The sequence below is a fragment of the Ascidiella aspersa genome, chromosome 2, assembly GCF_963924565.1.
Source record: "Ascidiella aspersa chromosome 2, kaAscAspe10.2, whole genome shotgun sequence".
NCBI lineage: Eukaryota > Metazoa > Chordata > Ascidiacea > Phlebobranchia > Ascidiidae > Ascidiella > Ascidiella aspersa.
In genome coordinates, this window is record NC_139448.1 from 22,259,473 (window position 1) to 22,279,954 (window position 20,482).

At 34.3% G+C, this 20,482-nt stretch overlaps 1 protein-coding gene across 2 annotated transcripts in view; it reads left to right on the top strand.

The window, feature by feature from the left end:
• The window catches only part of LOC146164326 (glucosidase 2 subunit beta-like), a 34,705-nt gene extending 16,267 nt beyond the window's left edge, over positions 1-18,438 (top strand). The window contains exons 6-13 of one of the 2 annotated variants that reach the window (XM_083381357.1): positions 2,624-2,705; positions 7,409-7,528; positions 11,532-11,732; positions 11,801-11,934; positions 12,040-12,129; positions 14,465-14,539; positions 14,887-14,986; positions 18,229-18,438. In XM_083381357.1, coding sequence (XP_083237483.1) covers positions 2,624-2,705; positions 7,409-7,528; positions 11,532-11,732; positions 11,801-11,934; positions 12,040-12,129; positions 14,465-14,539; positions 14,887-14,986; positions 18,229-18,366 — 940 coding nt within the window. In that variant the 3' untranslated portion in view covers positions 18,367-18,438. The remainder of the gene's footprint in view (positions 1-2,623; positions 2,706-7,408; positions 7,529-11,531; positions 11,733-11,800; positions 11,935-12,039; positions 12,130-14,464; positions 14,540-14,886; positions 14,987-18,228) is intronic. The other variant, XM_083381358.1, reaches the window with a different exon arrangement.
• Positions 18,439-20,482: the final 2,044 nt, after the last annotated feature.

Sequence of the window (20,482 nt, forward strand, 5' to 3'; positions counted from 1 at the left end):
TAAAGTCTTTTTAGCATGTTACCTTTAGATAACCAACAAATCTTTGTATGGAAAAGAAGGGCTTCGTGATCAGATTGCATGTCCTTACACAGAAGCCTAAAAAAACGGCTGTTAAGTGCTCCAGCTTTTATAAAATTGACTACCTCGATAGCTAAGTCGAGTACATCTTTCATTGTAGGTGGCAGAGTTCTGGATGCTAAGGCTTCACGATGAATTATACAATGAATACCGACAATAAATGGATTTTTTTCTTTTACTCTTTTAACGAAGCCAGAATGCAACCCAAGCATTGCAGGGGCTCCATCTGTACATACCCCTACTAGTGAATTCCACGAAAAATTGTGTTCTTCAATGAACTTTGACACTACATTAAATATATTTGCTGATGTTGTACGACTTTCCATTGATTGGCAGAATAACATCTCTTCTTTTATAATGTTGCCTGACAAGAAGCGAGCATACATCAGTAGCTGAGAACAATTGCTAATGTCAGTGGTCACTTTTATAATAGTTTAACAAATCAGTCATTTTAAATTAAACTAACTTGGTAAGCCATTGCAAAGGTTGTTCTTGGACTCCGTCAAGGTTTTTTTATGCGACTCTGTTTTGTACTGAGCCAAGCGAACTACAATCATCGACATAGTTTCTGGATTTTTATTTTAATAATGTGTTACTTGCCAAATATGCTGTACATAACCTCACTGAATATTAGCCTAAAAGGTGACCTTGAGTACCCTGTAACATATCTTGCGTGTTATCGAAATCTCTGCACAGACACACATTAGTAGCTCGCCCAACAGCATTTGAGGGACACTTTAAGATAACGTGAAAGTTATCGGCAAGTAGCTGCCCATAAAAAAGGCTGACGCAGCTCAACATGGCTACAAATAATTTTTTTTCTTTTTATTGGTTGGGAGGGATGTCAAACATATTTTATCAGCAGGTATTAGAGTTTTATCAGCGGATATTTAGACTTTTTCAGTGGGTATTTAAAGATTTTGGGGATGTCTGGTTGCTTTTTTGTTGTGTTTGGTGGACCATGAAAAAAAAATTAATGTATTGTTTACCCAGCCGGTGCTTGTTTTATGGTACACAAGGTTTTTTTATTAGTGGTTATTTTGTTATAAAAAATATTTATTTTTATTATAAAGGGGGCAATTTTTTGGTATTTCTCTTATGGGCCTTAATTGGGGAAGTCATAAATAAGTGTGACATCATCGTATAACCTCTTCAAACTCTATCCTTATCTGGCTGTAGCACTATCTGAAAAGCAGGACTTGTCCTGTCAATTTTGTATTAATGTAAAAATAAATAACGCTTTTTATAACGTCCCAGTGTCACTGTCATACCACCCATACAAAGGTTAGCACTGAAAATATATCCTCTGACAATATATACAAAGCCTGCAAACCTGTGTAGTAAACCTTGGTATTGTGTTTTAGGTACACCTATGTCACTTATCAGACCTCTTTAGCTGTGAGTTCTTTGCTTGTCATTTAAATTTGTGTTTATTCCTATTTAGAAGTTAAATCTTAATAACATTGGTAATTATAAAATTGTCTCTTATGAAAATAAAATTTCAAACTTTGAAAGTATTTATAATTGCACCATAAGTTCATATTTGCTCTATTGAGGTCTATATATAAAAAACTTTCTATAACCTTTGTTGACTATTTTTATACCACCTAAAACTCCTCCCAAGTTTATCAGCCAAGATTTTGTGCTTTTTATTAAACGTTTTATAAAAGTTCAGTGTTTCAATTGTATCGTGTTGCACATGTGGTCTGATAAGCATTTGAAAAATTTGTTGCAAAGAATAGAATGTTAATACTTACCAGTCCAGAACTATTGCTAGACGTTTAGAGTGTGTGCAGAAACTTGCTTACTGCTGGCCTAGGTTGATGTTAAGTAACCTTGTTTTTCTCTGAGACGGAAAGTTGATAAGGAGAGCACTAAATAAGAACCATTACCCATTGGTAAATTTATACAGTACCTGACCCATATATTGTGACCGCATAAACATGTTGGGACATAGTTGCTACGTAACAAAGAGCCAGAAAGTTTTTTAAACCAGCTTTTAGCTAGCCATTTAGTTAAAGTTGGTCATCAAACTGCCTGATGCTAATCTTGGTTGTCATAAATATCTCCTCAGGAGCAGACTGCAGTGTAAAAAGACTAAATTGTTTGAATACCACTATAACTGTTATCACTGAGGCAACAACAAGTTGGAAAATAAAATAATAGTTTAAAATATCTTGCAATAGAAAAAGTGCAACCTGAAAATGCCACTTTTAATTACTTTCACACTTGTTTGTTTTTAATGATGAAAATAACGGCCCAAATAGATGTTAAAAGCGACATGTATTTATTTTTCAAACTTGTAATGTCTATTTGGGCCGTTATTTTCACCATTAAACTTATGAACAGATCAGTATATAGTGTTTGTTTTTAGTTAAACACATATCTGCTTGGTTATGTCAAGTAGTTTAAAATACTTCATTGTTAACCCAGTATGTTTTAAAGTTATTTGTTTGTATTATAACCTTGTAGTATATTTAAAAAACTGTATTTTAGGTTAAAAATATTTATTTATTAAAAAGCTGCAATTGTTTTCCTTTTTTAGTATATCTGTTAAAGAACTTGTTATGCGAACCGAGCTAGACCCAGACTCAACTGATGGGGATTTTACTGAACCAGAGGCTTTGGTAATTAGTAAGATAAACCCAAATTGTGTTGGGATTTTGTGTCATGTCAGAAAAAGCCTATTATATTAAAATATTCATTTTATAACATTTTTATGCCTTTAAAACTACACAGAAATGTAGTGATTCCTTTTACTAAATACTAGATACAATACCCAGAGTGTGCAGGTTAAATAGAGTATTTACCAGTTAAATTATAATGGATAAATGACTAATATAGTTGCATCGGCTATGTAACACATTACACCTTTAATAATAGTGTTAAGTTACAAAATTAACCTAAACTAGATTGGGGTGCGGTTGTTGTATATTTGGGTATATTTTCAAGGTTTAGTCTTATTTTTTTTATTTTAAATTTAAATTTATTTTTAATTTTTATTTTTTAATATGTTTAATTGACTTAATTTTTTATTTAATTTTTTTTCTATTTTTATTTTTTTTTTATTTTTATTTTTTTTTTTATTTTTTTTTTTTGTATTGTATATTTTATATTATAAACATAATAATTTATATTTTGTTTTTTATTTTCCTTAACTTGTTTCTGCAAGCAAAAACAGATATAGGCCGAAAATTTCTCCACTTAACTTTGGCTTTGATGCGAAAGGGGTTCAAATAATGGCGTAGTATTTGGGGAATGATCAAAACGTATAATTGATAAATACAATTTACGTAGATAATGCTTACGGTCATGTTATTACATTTCGGCCACCTAACATTTTAAAAAAGGAAATATTATTATTCTCTTAAAGACTTAAAATGGTTTAACGCCTATAGTTTGCTATACTTTTGCCAACTTTTATTCGGTAAATTTTTACCATGGCTTGGTCCGAGCAATCACTGTTAAAACAGGCTTTAATTCCGTAGTTTCAAACAGTATGAAAAACACTATTATGTGCCTAATATGCAAACTATTAAATCAAAGGTTTTGCTAGTTGTTTAGGCCTGATGTTGGTATGTTGGTTGGAGCAACATTTTTTTTTTTTTTTTTTTTATTAATAAAATAGATAGCGAAAAAAACGAACAAGAAAAACAAATCAAAATAGTGAAGCTCTCAAGCAGCTAACGACCATTTACTTTTGTGTTTTGTCATACTTCCTCTTTTTAAAGCCGAATATCGCTCGGAAGTTCGCACAGAAGATAGAAACAGTAAAAAGCGTAACATAGTCGGGACAGTGTCGGCATATTTACATTGATAAAAACATATCGCACGCATAAAAGGACACAATTCACAAATGTTTTGCACGGTTCGTTTTTGTGCACTCCAAAGAGTAATTGCTCGCGGGAAAACACACACGATATGTTGGAGCAACATGCACAACAGGTGCCAACAGAGAGGCATACACTGTCTCAAGATTTCGCATTTAAATTTGCGGCGGTAAATACACCTTATTGACACTTGATTATTAGGCGAAGCTTATCGCGAAGTAATTGGTCGCCCGAAAAAAACGCTTACGCCGCATTTAAAGCAAGCATTATAAATGAGTCGCCGATATTCTGCATTAAACATTCCTACTCGCAATGCTTCCCTGCGTTAATTGTACGGTGGGTGAAAGTTTATTCACGGCCTTACCTCTTTATGTATTACCGCAATACAATGAAATACGATTTGGAGGATGGATTGGAGTTGCCACCAGATTTAGCATTTAAATTTGCGCCGGTAAAAAATGTTGTTTCTTAGAGCATTAAGTAATTTTACTAAAGAGAAGCCTCTTTTTAAAATGCAAGTCACACGCGCCCAGTTTTGGACGAGTCACAATGAAAGTCTCACGCGCGAGACAATAAAGCGCAGCAGGTGTCCGCTTCGTCACTTCACAAGCTGGACAAAGCAAGCGAATATGAACGAATTCTATATGGAAGTTTTTCTGCCGCTAGATGTCAGTCGTTAGCTACAGGTAGCAGGGGGTGGTAATTGAGCTAAAATGTCAAATTTTAGAATTGGCCAAAACCAACTTACAGGGTTAATATTTAGCCAATTTGACTCTGAAAAATCATCACTTGGTGGTCTTATCTTATAAAAAAAGTCCGACCTCGGTCATTTCAAAATTTGGACTAAATTGGCCTAATTTGTTGGTTTATAATGTAGTTAAATTTGGTTTGTCTTATCGTTTGTCGGGTATTTCGTTCTACTAACAACGCTCATCCTAATTATTGAAAATGTTTTATATAGAAGTTTACATATTGCTTGTGTCTTTAATATTAGAAAAAAATTTTATGATGAAATTTAACCATGTTTTAGTACGTGTCATCCAATAAAATACGAACATTCAGATAATACAGTTTCTTGCAAAATATTTAAATTTAAAGATAATTTTGTTATATTTAAGATACATTAGGTAATTGTGAATAAGAAAATGAGTGAAGTGTGCTCTGGAAACCTTACCAAAGTACGTCGCCCTAAAACCCGATCAGATGGACCTGTCTACGATATTGACATTGTTTTCCCTAAAGTCAAGATTTATCTTCCTGTGACTCAACTCCCCACAAATGCTGGAGTGGTGGGAATGCTAAGGTACTACACACAGATTGGAGGAGCAGGTCATAGCAAGAACAAGGCTGTAAGAGAAGTAGCAAAACAAGTCTATGCAAAGTGGTACCACGATTCGGTTTCATGCATATTGTATGAAACATTGGTCAATAAACTTCTGAAGCTTCTTCAGTTGGTACAGGAAGGTAGTAAGAGACTAAAAGAAGGAAAGAAGAGAAAGGTGGTGACAGAGTTTAAAGAGCTGGTTGACAAAAAGGATAACCTTTTTGATATCTTTCCTCGAAAAGCTAATGGGGAGGAAGATCATGAGAAACGGCGGAGGGTTGAAGAAGATTGGGGTATAAAAATGGGGAAAATGGAGAAAATGTACTATGAGAACATGCAAAAGGACAGGCAAATGGAGTGTGGAAAATAAGTTGATCCAGTGTGGTATCAGGCCATGATGAAAAGGCAAAGGAAAATGGAGAAAGATGCTAAGTACAGAGTAGAGAGAGAAAAACAGTTTGAATACCAGCCAATATCTAAGATCACAGAGATTCTCAAAGAAGATGGAGCCTTAGATATCTCTAAAAGTGAGGACAGTAGTGAGAATGAAAGCAAAACACATTATGGAGAAGCAAGCCCTCTGGACATAGAACCTGTAGTGGCAGAGAGTGTAGAAGTTGGAGAATCTGGAGATAACAAAAAATCAAAGAAAAAAACTTTTGTGTCAAAACAAACTGAGGAATACGACAAGTTTTAGCAGTGCTTGGACAGCTTTGCCATGACTTCTGGCTAAGTTTAGAGTGGAGGTGCTACAAATCTAAAGACTTAGACTAGTGTATTTGTGAATATTACTGTAAACCTGTATCAAATACTATGAGCCTAAAATTGATTACCTATTTCAAATCAATATTTTTGAAAGAGAAGGTTTTGTTTTAATATTTGGGGATATTTGTTTCTAATTTCTGTCAAATTTCCAGGTAAAACTTATGGGAATAATTTAGTCTAAAGGTCCTTCAAGACCAAGAGTCATATACCTTAATTAGGAAATTATGACATATTTCATCTCAAATTTCAAAAATAGAAATATAGGTGAGGTCGGACTTTTTTTTCAATGTAGAACCTTTTTAAAGGCATAATTAACTATTATTTAGTCCCGGGTACACCTGGTTAAATTGGTTTTGTTCAATGAAAAAATTGTAAATTACCACCCCCCCTATACAGGGGGCTAAAACGCAATATTTCAAGTTTTTGCCCCCCAAGCAAAAGCCCCTGAGGGTGCAGCCTCATAAACTTCTACAAAGCACCTACATACCACTCTACTCCATGTCTGAAAATTTGAAGGTTCTACCTACGATGTGTACTTTTTCTATAAAGCTTCGGACAATAATCGGTCTAAAACATGCCATAGCAAACCATAACAACCAAAAAAGAATAACGGCAAAAACAAGATATGTCCCGAAAATAAATTTTCGGCCCATATAATTTTGCCTATAAACCATCATGCTGTGAACCCCTCCTCAATATTGCATATCAATTATTCTTGGGTACGTTTAATAAAGAGGCGGTAATTGCAAACGGCCTCAAACATATACCGGCCTTAAAGTTGCACTACATGGCGAAACATTTCCAGTAACTGGAAATTAAACATAACACTATAAGCCACAGAATTTAAACATGGCGATAATATGAATATATCTTAAAATGCCACCACTAACAAACTAATCCGCTAATTTACTGATTCTGTTTATAATTTCACAGTTTTTAAAGACACTGAGCGTAAAAGTCCCAACTTTGTAAAGTGTTACCTTCAATTGTATCTTAAAGGTCACACATAAAGTATGTCCAACGTTAGACAAACCTGTAATCCTAATAAAATTTGATTACTGTAATAACCACCACAAAAATGCAAACTCTTCCAAAATTTGCTTCTTATAGTATTTAAGCAAATGAACTTTAACCCGAGACCAGTTAGAGGTAAAAGTTGCTATGACCATTTTTAGGAGTTTTTCTCTGATGCTTGCTTGAGACGCATGATTGTTGCTCCGCTTTTCTCTCATAGAAAGGGACTAGTTTTTTTTCTGTCTGTGACCATCATTTTGACTTTCTTTCCATTTTAGCTTTTCCATTCCACTTCCATACTATTATGCAATTTAAGTGTTCATCTACTTTTTACGTTAGTCTACCTGTCAGTAGAAATGACATTCTATTAAAACCTTATTGTGTATTTGTTTTTTAGGCATTGCTAACAAATGATCCAGTTGATTTGTCACAATTCATGGATATTGTGTGGCCTGTTATAAATGAAACTTTTATCACATCTCATTTGCCACTTAAAGAGGACCTGGAAGATCCTATTGTAAGTCTAAAAGGTGTAACCCTTATGTGTGTGTTCTTGTGGTGCGTGCGAGCGTGCATGAGTGAGTGCATAAGTCAATTCAACAATTAAACTTTATTATATCTGTTTTACCACTTGAGATGCAGTGAGTATATTAATTTGTGTCTAAATTCTACACTGGGAACTAATAAATTTTTAATCATATGTGTAAAATGTATCCAATTTTTTGCCCTATCATTGTGCCCAATTGTTAAACTGGGTTTTATAATACTTTTCTGTTACAAATATTTCTGTTACAATATGTTTATGACGCTAAGAGTTTAAAAAGAATTATTTTAGCCAGACAGACAGTAAAATCAGAACTAAGAAAAATATGACCACGGTTTTCCATTTAGAAACAGTTCTATTGGATTGCACAACCACCCCCCAAAAACTGCTGCACAAACAAGAGTTAATATAAAGGCATTTAGCATGTGACATGTTGTAATGGCTTTTTCCTTGACAAGATGTTTTATATGCTTCGTGAAGCATGAGCCTTAGTCAGAAAGCCATTTTCATGTTCTTGGTTTTATTGATTAACTACATCTGTGAAGAGACCTTTACCCCCCCAGTTGTTGACATGATAAAACCTCCTGACAAAATTACCAAACTTATCCAGGAAAAGTACAACATATTATGAAAAAAAGCGCAAAACAAGCAAAATTACCAAACTTAAACAGGAAGAGTATAACATAATATAAACTAAGCTGTGGGCTAAACGTTGATTTTTTTTAATATTTTATTAACCCACATATATTTTATTGGAACACAATTTGAATTGTTGTGCTTGGTGGTGACCAACCAAGGAGTTGTGAAGCTGTTTTAGGTGACCTGAGATGCATTTCTGAATGGTACAATTTTCTAATAAATTTTGCATTTTTAGGATCTAATAACTTTACACAATGTAATTATGCGTTGTGTTGCTGCGTTATCCACTCAAAGAGTAATTGTATGTGGATACATTGTTTTTCCTAATATGTTAACTCAAGAGTAAGCGCAAAAAATGGCAATATAAGTGGGACTGGTTTGCAAACTAAAAAACATTGGTGAGCACTTTCTTAGGTGTGTTAAACCTGCCCAAAAAACATTTGCAACTGAAATAAGTATTTGGTTTGAACACCACGCCAGTAGGCTAATAAATATAAACACAGCAAAAATTTCTAGGTAGACATGGCATTTTTGGCACAGATGTTCAATTTGAGTTATATTTTGTTGATTTTTATGTACTTCCCAGTATGACCTCCTAAACTCTGAAACGGTAACTTAAGTGAATAACGCACTTCGAAATTTTTAAAAATAATTAATGTTTACCACACGCTGATTGTTGAAATTTTTCTTATATTGCGATTCAAACAACATAAAACATTTTTTTTGACAAATGTTGTCTGTGAGATCATTTATAAATATCCAGCTTTTGGTAGTGTCTTGCATGTAACCAGCAAGAGCTGGTTAAATTTTGGTAAAAATTTTGGTAACAAGCGCAATAAACACTGAAATTCATTAATTTGAATAGTCAAGAGAAGAATGTAAAGCAGTGGTTCTCAACCTTTTTAAACTTGCACCCTGCAGAACCAATAAAAAGATTGCGCCTCTATCACTGCTGTTAAAAAAACAAGTAAACTTAGGAAACTTGCTGTTGTTGAAATTAACGTTAAAAAGCTCTGATTTGCAAATAACGCATATTTTCCTTACTATTCAATATCACACTTTTAAATATTTAGTATTATTAATATAAGATCAAATATTCTTAAACAACGAAATAATCCATCTAAAATCAAGAGTTGTCCTGAATATGTTATCTGTTAAAATTTTAACATAAAATCTCTGTAACTACTCAACTGGTAAGGCATTTTGCTCCCAAATATTTAGCGCCCAAGTTATGCTTCTTAAAAGTCTGCTCTTTGTTTTATTCCATGCATATCTGTTGTTAACGATTTCCCACTAAGCGTTTTGTCGGACCTGATAGGAGCGTAAACGACACATGTGTTTGCTTTGCATCTAAAGTCTTGCGTTTGCTAGACACTTAATGTCTGTTTAGTTTTTTCCTATTCGTAACGACTTTAAAATCACTTTTATGAAGTCATACCCATCACTATTTATTATATCATTATTCATTAATGCTAAACGGAAAACAAGGGAAAAGTTGAAAATTAATTACCCCCCCCCTCTTTGTCGATTTCTGACTACGCCCTGGGTGTTGTTAACAATTATCTTATAACAAAACTTGGTGGCATCTTTCTAAATTGTTGTATGCCTCCACCTCAAACAAATATCCTGGATCCTCCCCTGTTTCATGTAGTTGGCCTTCAATAGGTCTGAAAACAGTACTACTACCCCGTATTTTCAACTTAATTACCTGGACAGAGCACAACAGCATTTTTATAGGACCTATATATTGAAAAGCTGGATGCAAAGTTATAAAACAAGTAGAAATTGTATTAATAATAAATTTCAAAGCCAAAAAGGTCGAGTAGATCGACAGCATCTTGATTAAGACGTTTCGATACAAACTTGTATCATCTTCAGTTAGTGTGACTGAAAAGCAATTCAAAGCTTCACTTATAAAAGGTAGGACGCAATTGTTATCATCAGAGTTTTTACAGTTGGAGCCTTTAGGTGTTGAATAGGTAGAGTGGAGTAGATAAGGTGTCGACGTTCAGTTCAGGGCTGCAGTCTTGAATAGATAGCGACTCGAGTAGCTGCAATCTAAAGACGTCTGAAGCCCCTCCGAGCACTTCGGGTTTGCAAAAATCAACCTTATGGTCCGAGTGCTGCAGAAGATGTCTGCAAACCTCTGATTTCTCGTCCACTCTATGTTCTGTGTCCCTCGTGAAAAGATTTCGTCGGTTAAATCAGAGGTTTGCAGAGATCTTCAAACATGTGCAATGTTCCACACATATTCAATCCATTATTTTTTTTAATGCTGATTATGTAGGAACATTTTACATTATGCTCTAAAATTGGCAGGAAATAATTTTTTGTGCCATTCTGAAAAAAGTATGAAGCACTTTGTTTAGCAGGGAAAAGCCAGTGATTTGCATATAGATTGTTTATTAGTTTAAAAAGTACTAAATTTCGATAAAACTGTTGTGTATTTTTAGTTTTACTTGACTTGGCAAATATTGAGTTAAAAAAGCAATCATGATAGTCGCCATTCCCGTTAAATAGAAAGGTATGACATTCGCATGGGCATAACGAGCATGTTGTAGGCCATGCTGTATTTTTTTATTAAAAATTTCTTCCAGTTAAAAAAAAAAATTCCTAATATTAAGAATTTTTTTCTCGATTTTTAATCTGATTTTAAGCTGCATGTGTGCACATGAGTTCGCCTCAAAACAGCTTATCTATGTAACAGTGTTAGAGTAATAAAAGCAGACATGACCCCCAGTCCCCCAGATTGTACTAGCATACCCCATATGTATTTCTTGATGTCACAAAAAAGTTTGCGCCTTCGCCGCAACTTTTTCCTAGTTCATTTGCTTCTTAAAAATCTTGTTTATCGCCTAAAAATGACAATGTTGATGCATTCCTTTGAGGAACACATCATTTAAGTTTTGAGGCACGCCCAAAAAACCGACCATTTACGCCAAAAATGCTTGTTAACCAGAAGTGTGGCAAGATTCTGCCAGCCTGGTGTTTACCTTTAAAAGTCAGTTTGTGTATGCCTGCAAATCCATTTTAGCATTTGTAAATATGCCTAGATATTTGCTATTTGAGTCAGGCAGAAAATATTTTATTTGAGATCAGCAATATATTGATCACAGAGGTAGGTTACGTAAATATTAAGATTTAGAAAATATCAAGAATTTACTATTATTTTTGTTGTATTTGCCAAAATATTTCAAAACAGTTGATTTATCAGAGGCACTAACAATGTTTCGTGAGAAAAACACAAAAAACTCCATACGATTCTTGGCCCCTTGTATGTAACATCATTTAGATGAAAAGTCAGTTTAACCATGGATAATTTTTTTTTAATATATAGGATGAAGATGATGACCAGGAAAGACAACAGAAAGCAGACAGACAGTTACTTTCTGGGAATACCAATATACCAGATATTGAGCAGAGTGATAGTGAGAATGATGATTATAACGATGAGGATGATGATGACCATGATGATGATGGGGAAGATGATAGCTCCTATGAAGTTGATAATGATGAAAATGTTGAGGATTATGAAAGGGTATTATATAAACACCTAAAATGTAAGATAAAACCTTGTCATCTCTTATTTTTTATTTTTTTTTTAAGGAGTCTTCGTTTTTATCAAAAAATGATGAAGAATATGATGATGTTACAAAATCAATAGTAGAAGCAGCAGTCGTGGCACGCAATGAATTTGAAAAAATAGAAAAGGAAGCAAAGCAAATTGAATCCGAAATTGAGTAAGTATGTCAGGCATAAAATAATTAGTTATTTGAAATAATACCCCCTTTTAAATTTCTGATTTCTTGCTCTGTTATAATGCATGTTTTTTCATTGTTTTACAGATCTTTAAACAAGGGATTGAACCAAGATTTTGGACCAGATGAGTCGTTTCAGGTTTTACAGTTCCAGTGCTATGAGCTGGTTACATTGGAGTAAGTTGCACATCCTACAGTTTTATTGGAGCAATATTCGGTTTACGTGCGCCAGCAGAATTAACCACACAAGTCTAGTATTTCAAAAATAATCTAGGTCTTTGTTAAATTTTGTAATTCTTTTTAACTTGTATTTCAACTAAACTGTTTACTCAACAATTTTCCAAAATATTTAGTGATTCAATGTTTCTTGTTGCCCGTACATGGAACTTAGGAAACTGCACCGCTGATCAATCACACCGTCATAGTTTAGTTTTTCTGCACACTAAGCGGTTTTCGTTTGCGTCTTAAAGGTTTTCTTATGCTGGCTGTTAATTGGGTGTGACTGATTATTTTTAAGACGTCATTACAATCACTGTTTTATGACGTCATACCGTAATTATTTTATTACATCATTATTCATTAACGCCGGAATTAAAAATAGGGGAATTCTTCAAGTTGAACATTTGGGACCCCCCTTGTTGACTTTCTGGATACGCCCCTGACTAGGGTGGTTATTGTTTGTCCTAAATAATAATAAATTTTATTTTAACCTTAAGTGCTTTTTTTCTTTGACAAAATTATTTAAACAATGATTGTATGAAGAACGGCATTAGTGTCTTGGGGTTGTCAGCTTCCTATTGATGATTTACCGATGAGCGGTGAAACATAAATCAGTTTTTTTGTTGGTTATATACAAAACTCAATATTATTTTGGGAAATATAAAAAACACAAACAGCTATTAATTACAAGCACGGATTTCTCCACCTGCAATGCTAAACGAAAATCATTTTTCCCAGGTGTTATTATGCCACAATTAGCGCAACATCTGCGCCGATCAGTGTGCCAAATCAGTTAAAATAAAAGATTCGCTTTAGAGAAAATAAGTTTTGTCAATTGTACACTAAAACATGTGCTCTTAGGACATGCCTGTAGAAAATAATTATGTAACTATCATTACATAAAAAAGGCGACTTAGAACAGTCAAAGTTAAACCATTCTTTAAGAGAATCTGCTTTCAGAAAAAATTTGTTGTTACACCAACATCAGAAATTATAGCGAACAGATAACAGCGAGAAACATTAGGCTAACTCGGCGATTTTAGCGAGAGAAAAATGGGGAAGAAGGCTTGACATAGCGTTTTTGTTTGTCTAATAAACCCTTGCTAATCAGCCAACCTGAACGAATACCGAAAGGCGAAAGAGAAAAAACCCAATTACATGAAAAACATTATGGCTTCGGATGGTGAGTTAACACCTGACAAAAACAAACAAAAAATTATAATGTTGCTTACAAGAAGGGGGGTGCAAAGCAATTTACTTGAGTTGAATCATTTCGCTTTATAGAAAATAAAAGCACTTTTCGCTGTTTTACAACAAAAAATAGAAAACAAAATAGGGTATTTACCTGAAACAATAATATGTAGCCGTTTGCATTATGCACGATATATTACGTGCATTTGTACAATGCCCCGATTTTGCATGGTTAAACTTGTATGAAGCCATCAAGCTGCTGATCATTGATCACCATCGCATACTAAATCATTTCTGTGTAAAAAAAATGTAAGATTCCATCAAGCTGTGAGCTCCTAATAACTAGGACATATTATGTTGTGCCCTGAGTCCTGTGTTATGGCCGATTTAAAAAAGGGAAATTTACACTGTTACTATTTTAACCCAAATAAAGCTCTTTTGTGGCATTAGTGCTTTACTGCCATACCCTTAAATGTATTTCAACATAATTCCCGTTGCAGATTTCTGCACGAGATTACTTGGCTTTTGGGGAACACTGTTCATTACATTTATCTGTTTTGGCTGAGATTTTGGGACCCCATCTAAAACCACTGCCTTAAACAGGAAATACATACAATTATTAATTAAAAAAGTGCCCAAAGGGGTTGAGGAAGGCCTTTTTTGGTCTTCACTTTTATTTAAGAAATTTTTGTTTTGTACTTCCAATAAAACTAAATTGGTCACTTTTAAATATAGCTCAAAAAATTTCAGCACTTTTTTTATTGTAAATAGCTCTCAAAAAACTAATTTGGGCACCTTATTTTGTTGCATTTAGCTTGAATATAATAACATTTTGAACACTTATGTCAAATGAAATTTGGTACTAAAGAAATTTTATTTAAACAAAATGGTATTCGTGTTATCTAATGTATATTATTGGCATTCAACATCTGTAAAAAAATAAGAAGTTTGAATTAGACAAAACCATTTTGTGACTTTTAGCTTATAAATGATATGTTTTTGTTAACTTTACACAAATGTCCCTTTTTACCAATAAGCATGATGATGTCATGAAAAATGCATGTAATGGACAATGAGTTTGTTATAAGCTATTTTTTTGCAGGTATAAATATAAGTTATGTCCATTTGACCAAGCAAGCCAAAGTCCGATCAATGGAGGCTCAGAAACTATACTTGGGTAAGAGTAATCATTGTATATTAGATCTGTATAATCGTTTATTTATGCAAAGTTTTATAATGCTTTCAAATATATGTAACAAATGTGTTCAACTAGATGTCTATTGTGTTTTTATATAAACGGTCATATTCACGATTTTCAAAAAATTGTGAACTTTATATAGTATTTAGTGTATGAATATTTGTTGCTATATTTAATTCATAATTGAAAACATGTCATGTTGTAAAAATGTGCATGTAAACTAAATAAGTTTGTTTAAATTCTTCTGGTCTCAAGAGATGTGCAAAATTTCCACAAGGGTTTACTAATGTAGAATGAACAAATAACTAAACAGAAATGTCTTTCAGCCGATGGAGTAATTGGTCTGGTCCAGAAGAAAATAAATATTTGAAAATGAAGTATGAAAATGGAATTGGATGTTGGAATGGACCAGCAAGGTCAACCGAGGTAGCTTCATTTTTACTTAGCTTATTCAATATGTACCAACATAATACCAGGGTTAAACGCAGACGTTGCCTGGCTAAACAGCGTATAGTTGCTACAACGTCGTTAAAAACAACTACTGTTAACCGTTTAGAAAGCGAAAGCATTAATTAGATTAGTCAGTTTCCTAAAAACACAACAAACACCAACTGTTTTTATGGATATTCAGACTAATTTTTTTTAATGTTGGTCACCGTCTAGTTTTGTCATACAACGCAAAATACATATGACAGAGCTTGACATCAAATCAAACATCGAAACGGACCCGATGTTTGTGAGATCTTTGTTTCTTTGACCATGTGTAATAACCAGTATAATCCTTTTAGCAAACAATACACCGGAGTCTTCAATAGACCAACCAAATTTTATACAAACTTACCCGACCCGTGGCCAAACAAGGATTTTTGTTTGATATTGGGGTATGAAATGTTCAAAAGGCATATAAGCTAAGGAAACCTGATGTTATCGCCGAAGTTTTGCGCAAATGAAAACGAATGTAAACTAGACGGGGGTGCGGTTGTTGTATATTTTGTCAGGGGGTATATTTTCAGGGCTTAGTGTTTATTTTCAATTTTTATTTTTTTTTTTATTTTATACTTTTTTTTTAATATTTTGTATTTTGTATTTTGTATTTTGTATTTTGTATTTTGTATTTTGTATTTTATATTACATATTTCATATTTGGTTTTTTAATTACCTTAACTTGTTTCTGCAAGCAAAAACAGATATGGGCCAAAAATTTCCCAACTTAACTTATGCCTTTGATGCGAAAGAGGTTCGAACATTTTATTACATTTTGACCAGCTTACGTGTTTGAAAAGCAAATATTATCATTCTCGTAAAGACTTAAAATGGTTTAACGCCTATGGTTTGCTATACTTTTGCAAACTTTTTTACCATGGCTTGGTCCGAGCAATCACTGTTAAAACAGGCTTTAAATCTGTAGTTTCAAACAATATAAAGAACACTATTATGTGCCTAATACGCAAACTATTAAATCGAAAGTTTTTCTAGTTGTTTAGGCCTGATGTTGGTATGTTGGTTGGAGCAACATGCACAACAGGTGCTAACAGACAGGCGTACACTGCCTCAAGATTTCGCATTTCAATTTGCGCCGTAAATACACCCTATTGACACTTAATTATTAGGCGAAGCTTATCGCGGAATAATTGGTCGCCCGAAAAAACGCTGACGCCGCATTTAAAGCAAGCATTAGAAATGCGCCGATATTCTGCTTTGAACATCCCTACTCGCAATGCTTTCCCAAGGCTAGGCAGCCGCTTTCGGCTTCTCCAAAGGGGTCACCTAATCGGGACGCTAGGACAAAGCCCTAAAAATCTTACTGCCCCGGCTATAACATGACGAGAAACGCCACGTATGTTCTATAATGTGTAGAAGCATTTATTACAAATTTCATTATACAATATACATTATACATCTTACACAGCGTGTGTTTTGGTCCGCTACTACACTGCACTGCCAGGCTAGTCTCAAGTCATCGCTGCTAATTAAAAAGAAAGTTGAGCTAGTTTTCTTATTAGTTTTGTTTATTAAGAGGGTGGTTCTTTCTATACACTTTTTTCACATTGTGTTGAAACATGAAGATCAATTTCAAATTTACGCAAGAATTTTGCCAAAATATATTTTTTACCGTAGGTTAGCACTTTAAAGTTAAAATTCTATTAGGTTAGGGTATTTTATATTCCTGTTTAAGTTGGAAAAAGCACAAGCAGCCTTTAAACGTATGCAAAATTACAATTAGGCTGGATCCCCACCGGACCTCCGACACGACGCGACGAAACATGTCGGACTGTTGACTTGTCGCGTCATGCCTGAATGCCTGTCCAATCCCCACCGAAAAAGCGCGCGAACATTGAACTGGTCAAAGCTAGGCGATATAATTCAGTTGTGATCATGGCGAAGGCAAATAACATGTAAATTTTGGAAGAAATATGTATTTGGAAACGTAACCAACAGTTTTACGACAACACAAGTAGTGGGTACACCCTATTTGTGAAAAAAAGGTATAAATAGGTTTCTTTCTATGTACTTTTTCCCACTTTATTAAAACGTGAAGATAAGGTTTAACATTACGCAAGGCTGTCTTCAAAATTGTTTTTTTAACTAGTCAAGCTGGTAAAATCATACATGGGAAAGAAAGATACGAATTAAAAGGCTTTTCGACCGTGTATACGACAAAGACAAGTAGTGGGTACGTACCCTATTTGTGAAAAAAAGCTATAAAGAGGTTTCTTTCTATGTACTTTTTCCCACTTTATTAAAACATGAAGATAAGGTTTAAAATTTCGCAAGGCTGTCTTCAAAATTGTTTTTTGAACTAGTCAAGCTGGTAAAATCATACATGGGAAAGAAAGATACGAATTAAAAGGTATTTCGACCGTGCCAGGAATATATTTTAATTGGAATTAAAAAGAATTACCTGCTTAACCTTTTAAAATAACATTCCTAATATAAAACCTACAAAATCCGGTAAAAAACTAATGGTTTTATCAAAAAAAAAAAAAAAAGCATCTTCAGACACGGTAAAAATAGTAGTGCATCTCGCTAAAAACGCGTTTAGTCGTGTCTGTCTGCTGTGCGTAAGATTTGCGTCAAGTCTGGTCGGTGGAGACGCGACAACAAAAGAAATAGCGTTCTATCTCATTAAAAATATTCCGAACATAAAACCTTGAACAACCCGTAAAAAACCCGTGGTTTCTATCAAAAAACATCTTTCGTCACGGCAAAAAAGTGCACGCGCTATCTCGCTAAAAACGCGTTTAGTCGTGTCTGTGTAGGTGGAGACGCGACAACAAAATAAAAAGCGTTCCATCTCATTAGTCGCGATCAGTCTGCTTTAAAGCGTTTTTGTCTAACGGGTGGGGATTCAGCCAGGGATGTTGCTCTTATCTGCCACCTGTGATATACACACTTCACAAATAGTCTAAATCGGGGTTTATCAAACTATAGCCGTTTAATTTGGTTGGGTCGCCGCCTGCAGTAGTTCACATGGTTAAACGTATTAAAATTTGTTCTTTCTCCAAAATATAAAAAATAGACATGGCTACTATTGACTAAATTCGAAACTAATGTGTTATTGTTTGTTCGATTACAAAAAGTTTAGTAAAGAGAATCGGATGGAAAAATAGGATTAAGAAACACTAATGTAAACGTTTAATTTTAACATTTTGATGTTTTTGATAAAGGTTGTTATTGGGTGTGGTCTGGAGCATAAACTGTTGTCCGTTGATGAACCTTCAAGATGTGCGTATCGTTTCGAGTTTTCGACGCCATGTGCATGTGTTTCTCATGATCTTCACAATTACCAAAAAGATGAATTGTAAATGCAATAGATTGTTTAGAATCGTATATCGCCAAACTGAAGCAAAACCTTGCGTTAAATACAAATTCTACCAGTGTAATGTGTTTGTCTATTCATTACCGCTATTAGTATAACATTTTAACCCTTAATTTAAAATATTTCTATATCGACAAATATTTGATAGCTAGTCATTATAAGGCACCGTGCATACCATGAAACCATTAGATAAATGTTTTTTAGAACTTAACAGATGCCATAATTTTCCTTTATATTGCAATGTTTTTTATTATAAGGCACCGTGCATACCATGAAACCATTAGATAAATGTTTTTTAGAACTTGACAAATGCCATAATTTTCCTTTATATTGGAATGTTTTTTAAATATCAACCAACGGTTGTGGATATAACGACCCTATTCGATTTACATTTTTTACAACTTAAACTGAACAAGCGATGAAATTTGTCGCGCCGCCAAAAAGTGTTTTAATTCACATTTATTTTTATTTATGGTTCATATTTCGTCAACTTTAACCAAAAACAAATAATTCTGCGGTTTCAAAGGCAAGAAGAATTGAAGGCTGCCACCGTAAAATAGCATTAGCTCCGGAGCCATCAGGCAATTATTAAATGGCTCCGGCTCCAGCTCCGGAGTCGTAAAACTCAATCCTTTGGCTCCGGCTCCAGCTTCGGAGTAGTAAAACTCATATCCTTTGGCTCCGGAGCCATCAAACACACACCCAATGACTCCGGCTCCAGCTCCGGTGCCACCAGTCACTTATTCAATGGCAAGTTTTTAAAATTACTTTTGGCTAACTGAGATTGGAGATGGAACAAAATATAATTTCTTAGCTTTAGCACCACAAATTGAAAAATGACCCCAGCTCCACAAAAATAATAAAAAGGGCTCCGGCTCCAGCTCCACAAAAATAATAAAAATGGCTCCGGCTCCGGCTCCAGCTCCACAAAAATAATAACAATGGCTCCAGCTCCGGCTCTGGCTCCAGAGAAAATGCTTAGCTCCGGGCTCCAGCTCCGGCTCCGGCTCCCCAGCCCTGCTTTTATCTTTTCCTATGCTTAAGAGTACAGTTCAGCCAACGATAAAAATCTGCTAAATGACTGGTAGGCTACAGAACCGCCCGAAATGCAATGATATATAAGAATGCATCACTGATAAAATCAGTTGCTAAGCGTATTGAATAAGTTCCAGCGCGTCTAATTCAGGGCCTGCCCGCGACGAGATTTTGAGCGGCCCGCAGACAGTTTCTGGTCTTACATGATAATGTGGCCCGCGGCCACATTCTGCCACATTCCCCCACTACTTGCTTACTACGTCCATTCATAGAGATTGTTAGTTATTCTTTGGCTCTTTGTTTTCTTTGTGTTTTTAGATTCGTTGTTTTGGGTTGAAATTATATTTAGAATTTACAAGAAATATTTTCCCATGGATTTGCCCAGAAACGTAAGTTTGAGAAGGAGTGTCGCGAATTTAACAAGGATTGAATGCCCGAGTACTTTTTTACAAAAATCGGCAAGAATCAGTATTTTCTTTTGAATAACAAAATCCGAATGGTGAAAAACAAATGATTCCGGTTGCACATCAATGATAATAAAGAATGTTTGGATGTTAAGAGTTAAATATAATTCGCTAATAAAAGCATCACCAGTAGGGCGATTATTTTTTGACCTAAAAAATGAAATTTTGACCTAAAAATATATTTTTTTGACAAAATTTTGACCTATTATAAATATATTGATTATTTTAAACAACAGCATTAGTGTCTTGGCGTCGTCAACAACACGTTTTTGATGTTTTACTGACTATCGGTCGAACACAAATCAGCTATTTTTTCGGGTTTATGCAAAATTATTGAAATCCTTATAGTTATTATTTTTGTCATTTTAAAAAGTCAAATAACTATAAATTGCCGAAGAAAACAAAGACGCTTGTTTTTTTCGAAAGTGTTGTCAAGAGAAAAAAACAGCAAATACTGTTCAACACATTGGTCCAAATCAGAAATTAACAACTGTAGCCTATAATGCAACGAAGCTGAGCCTAATGCGATAAACTCGGACAGGGTGGTTTTAATTCTGGAAACTCGCGTATATATAACACAGTTAAAATGTCGTTGAATATAAC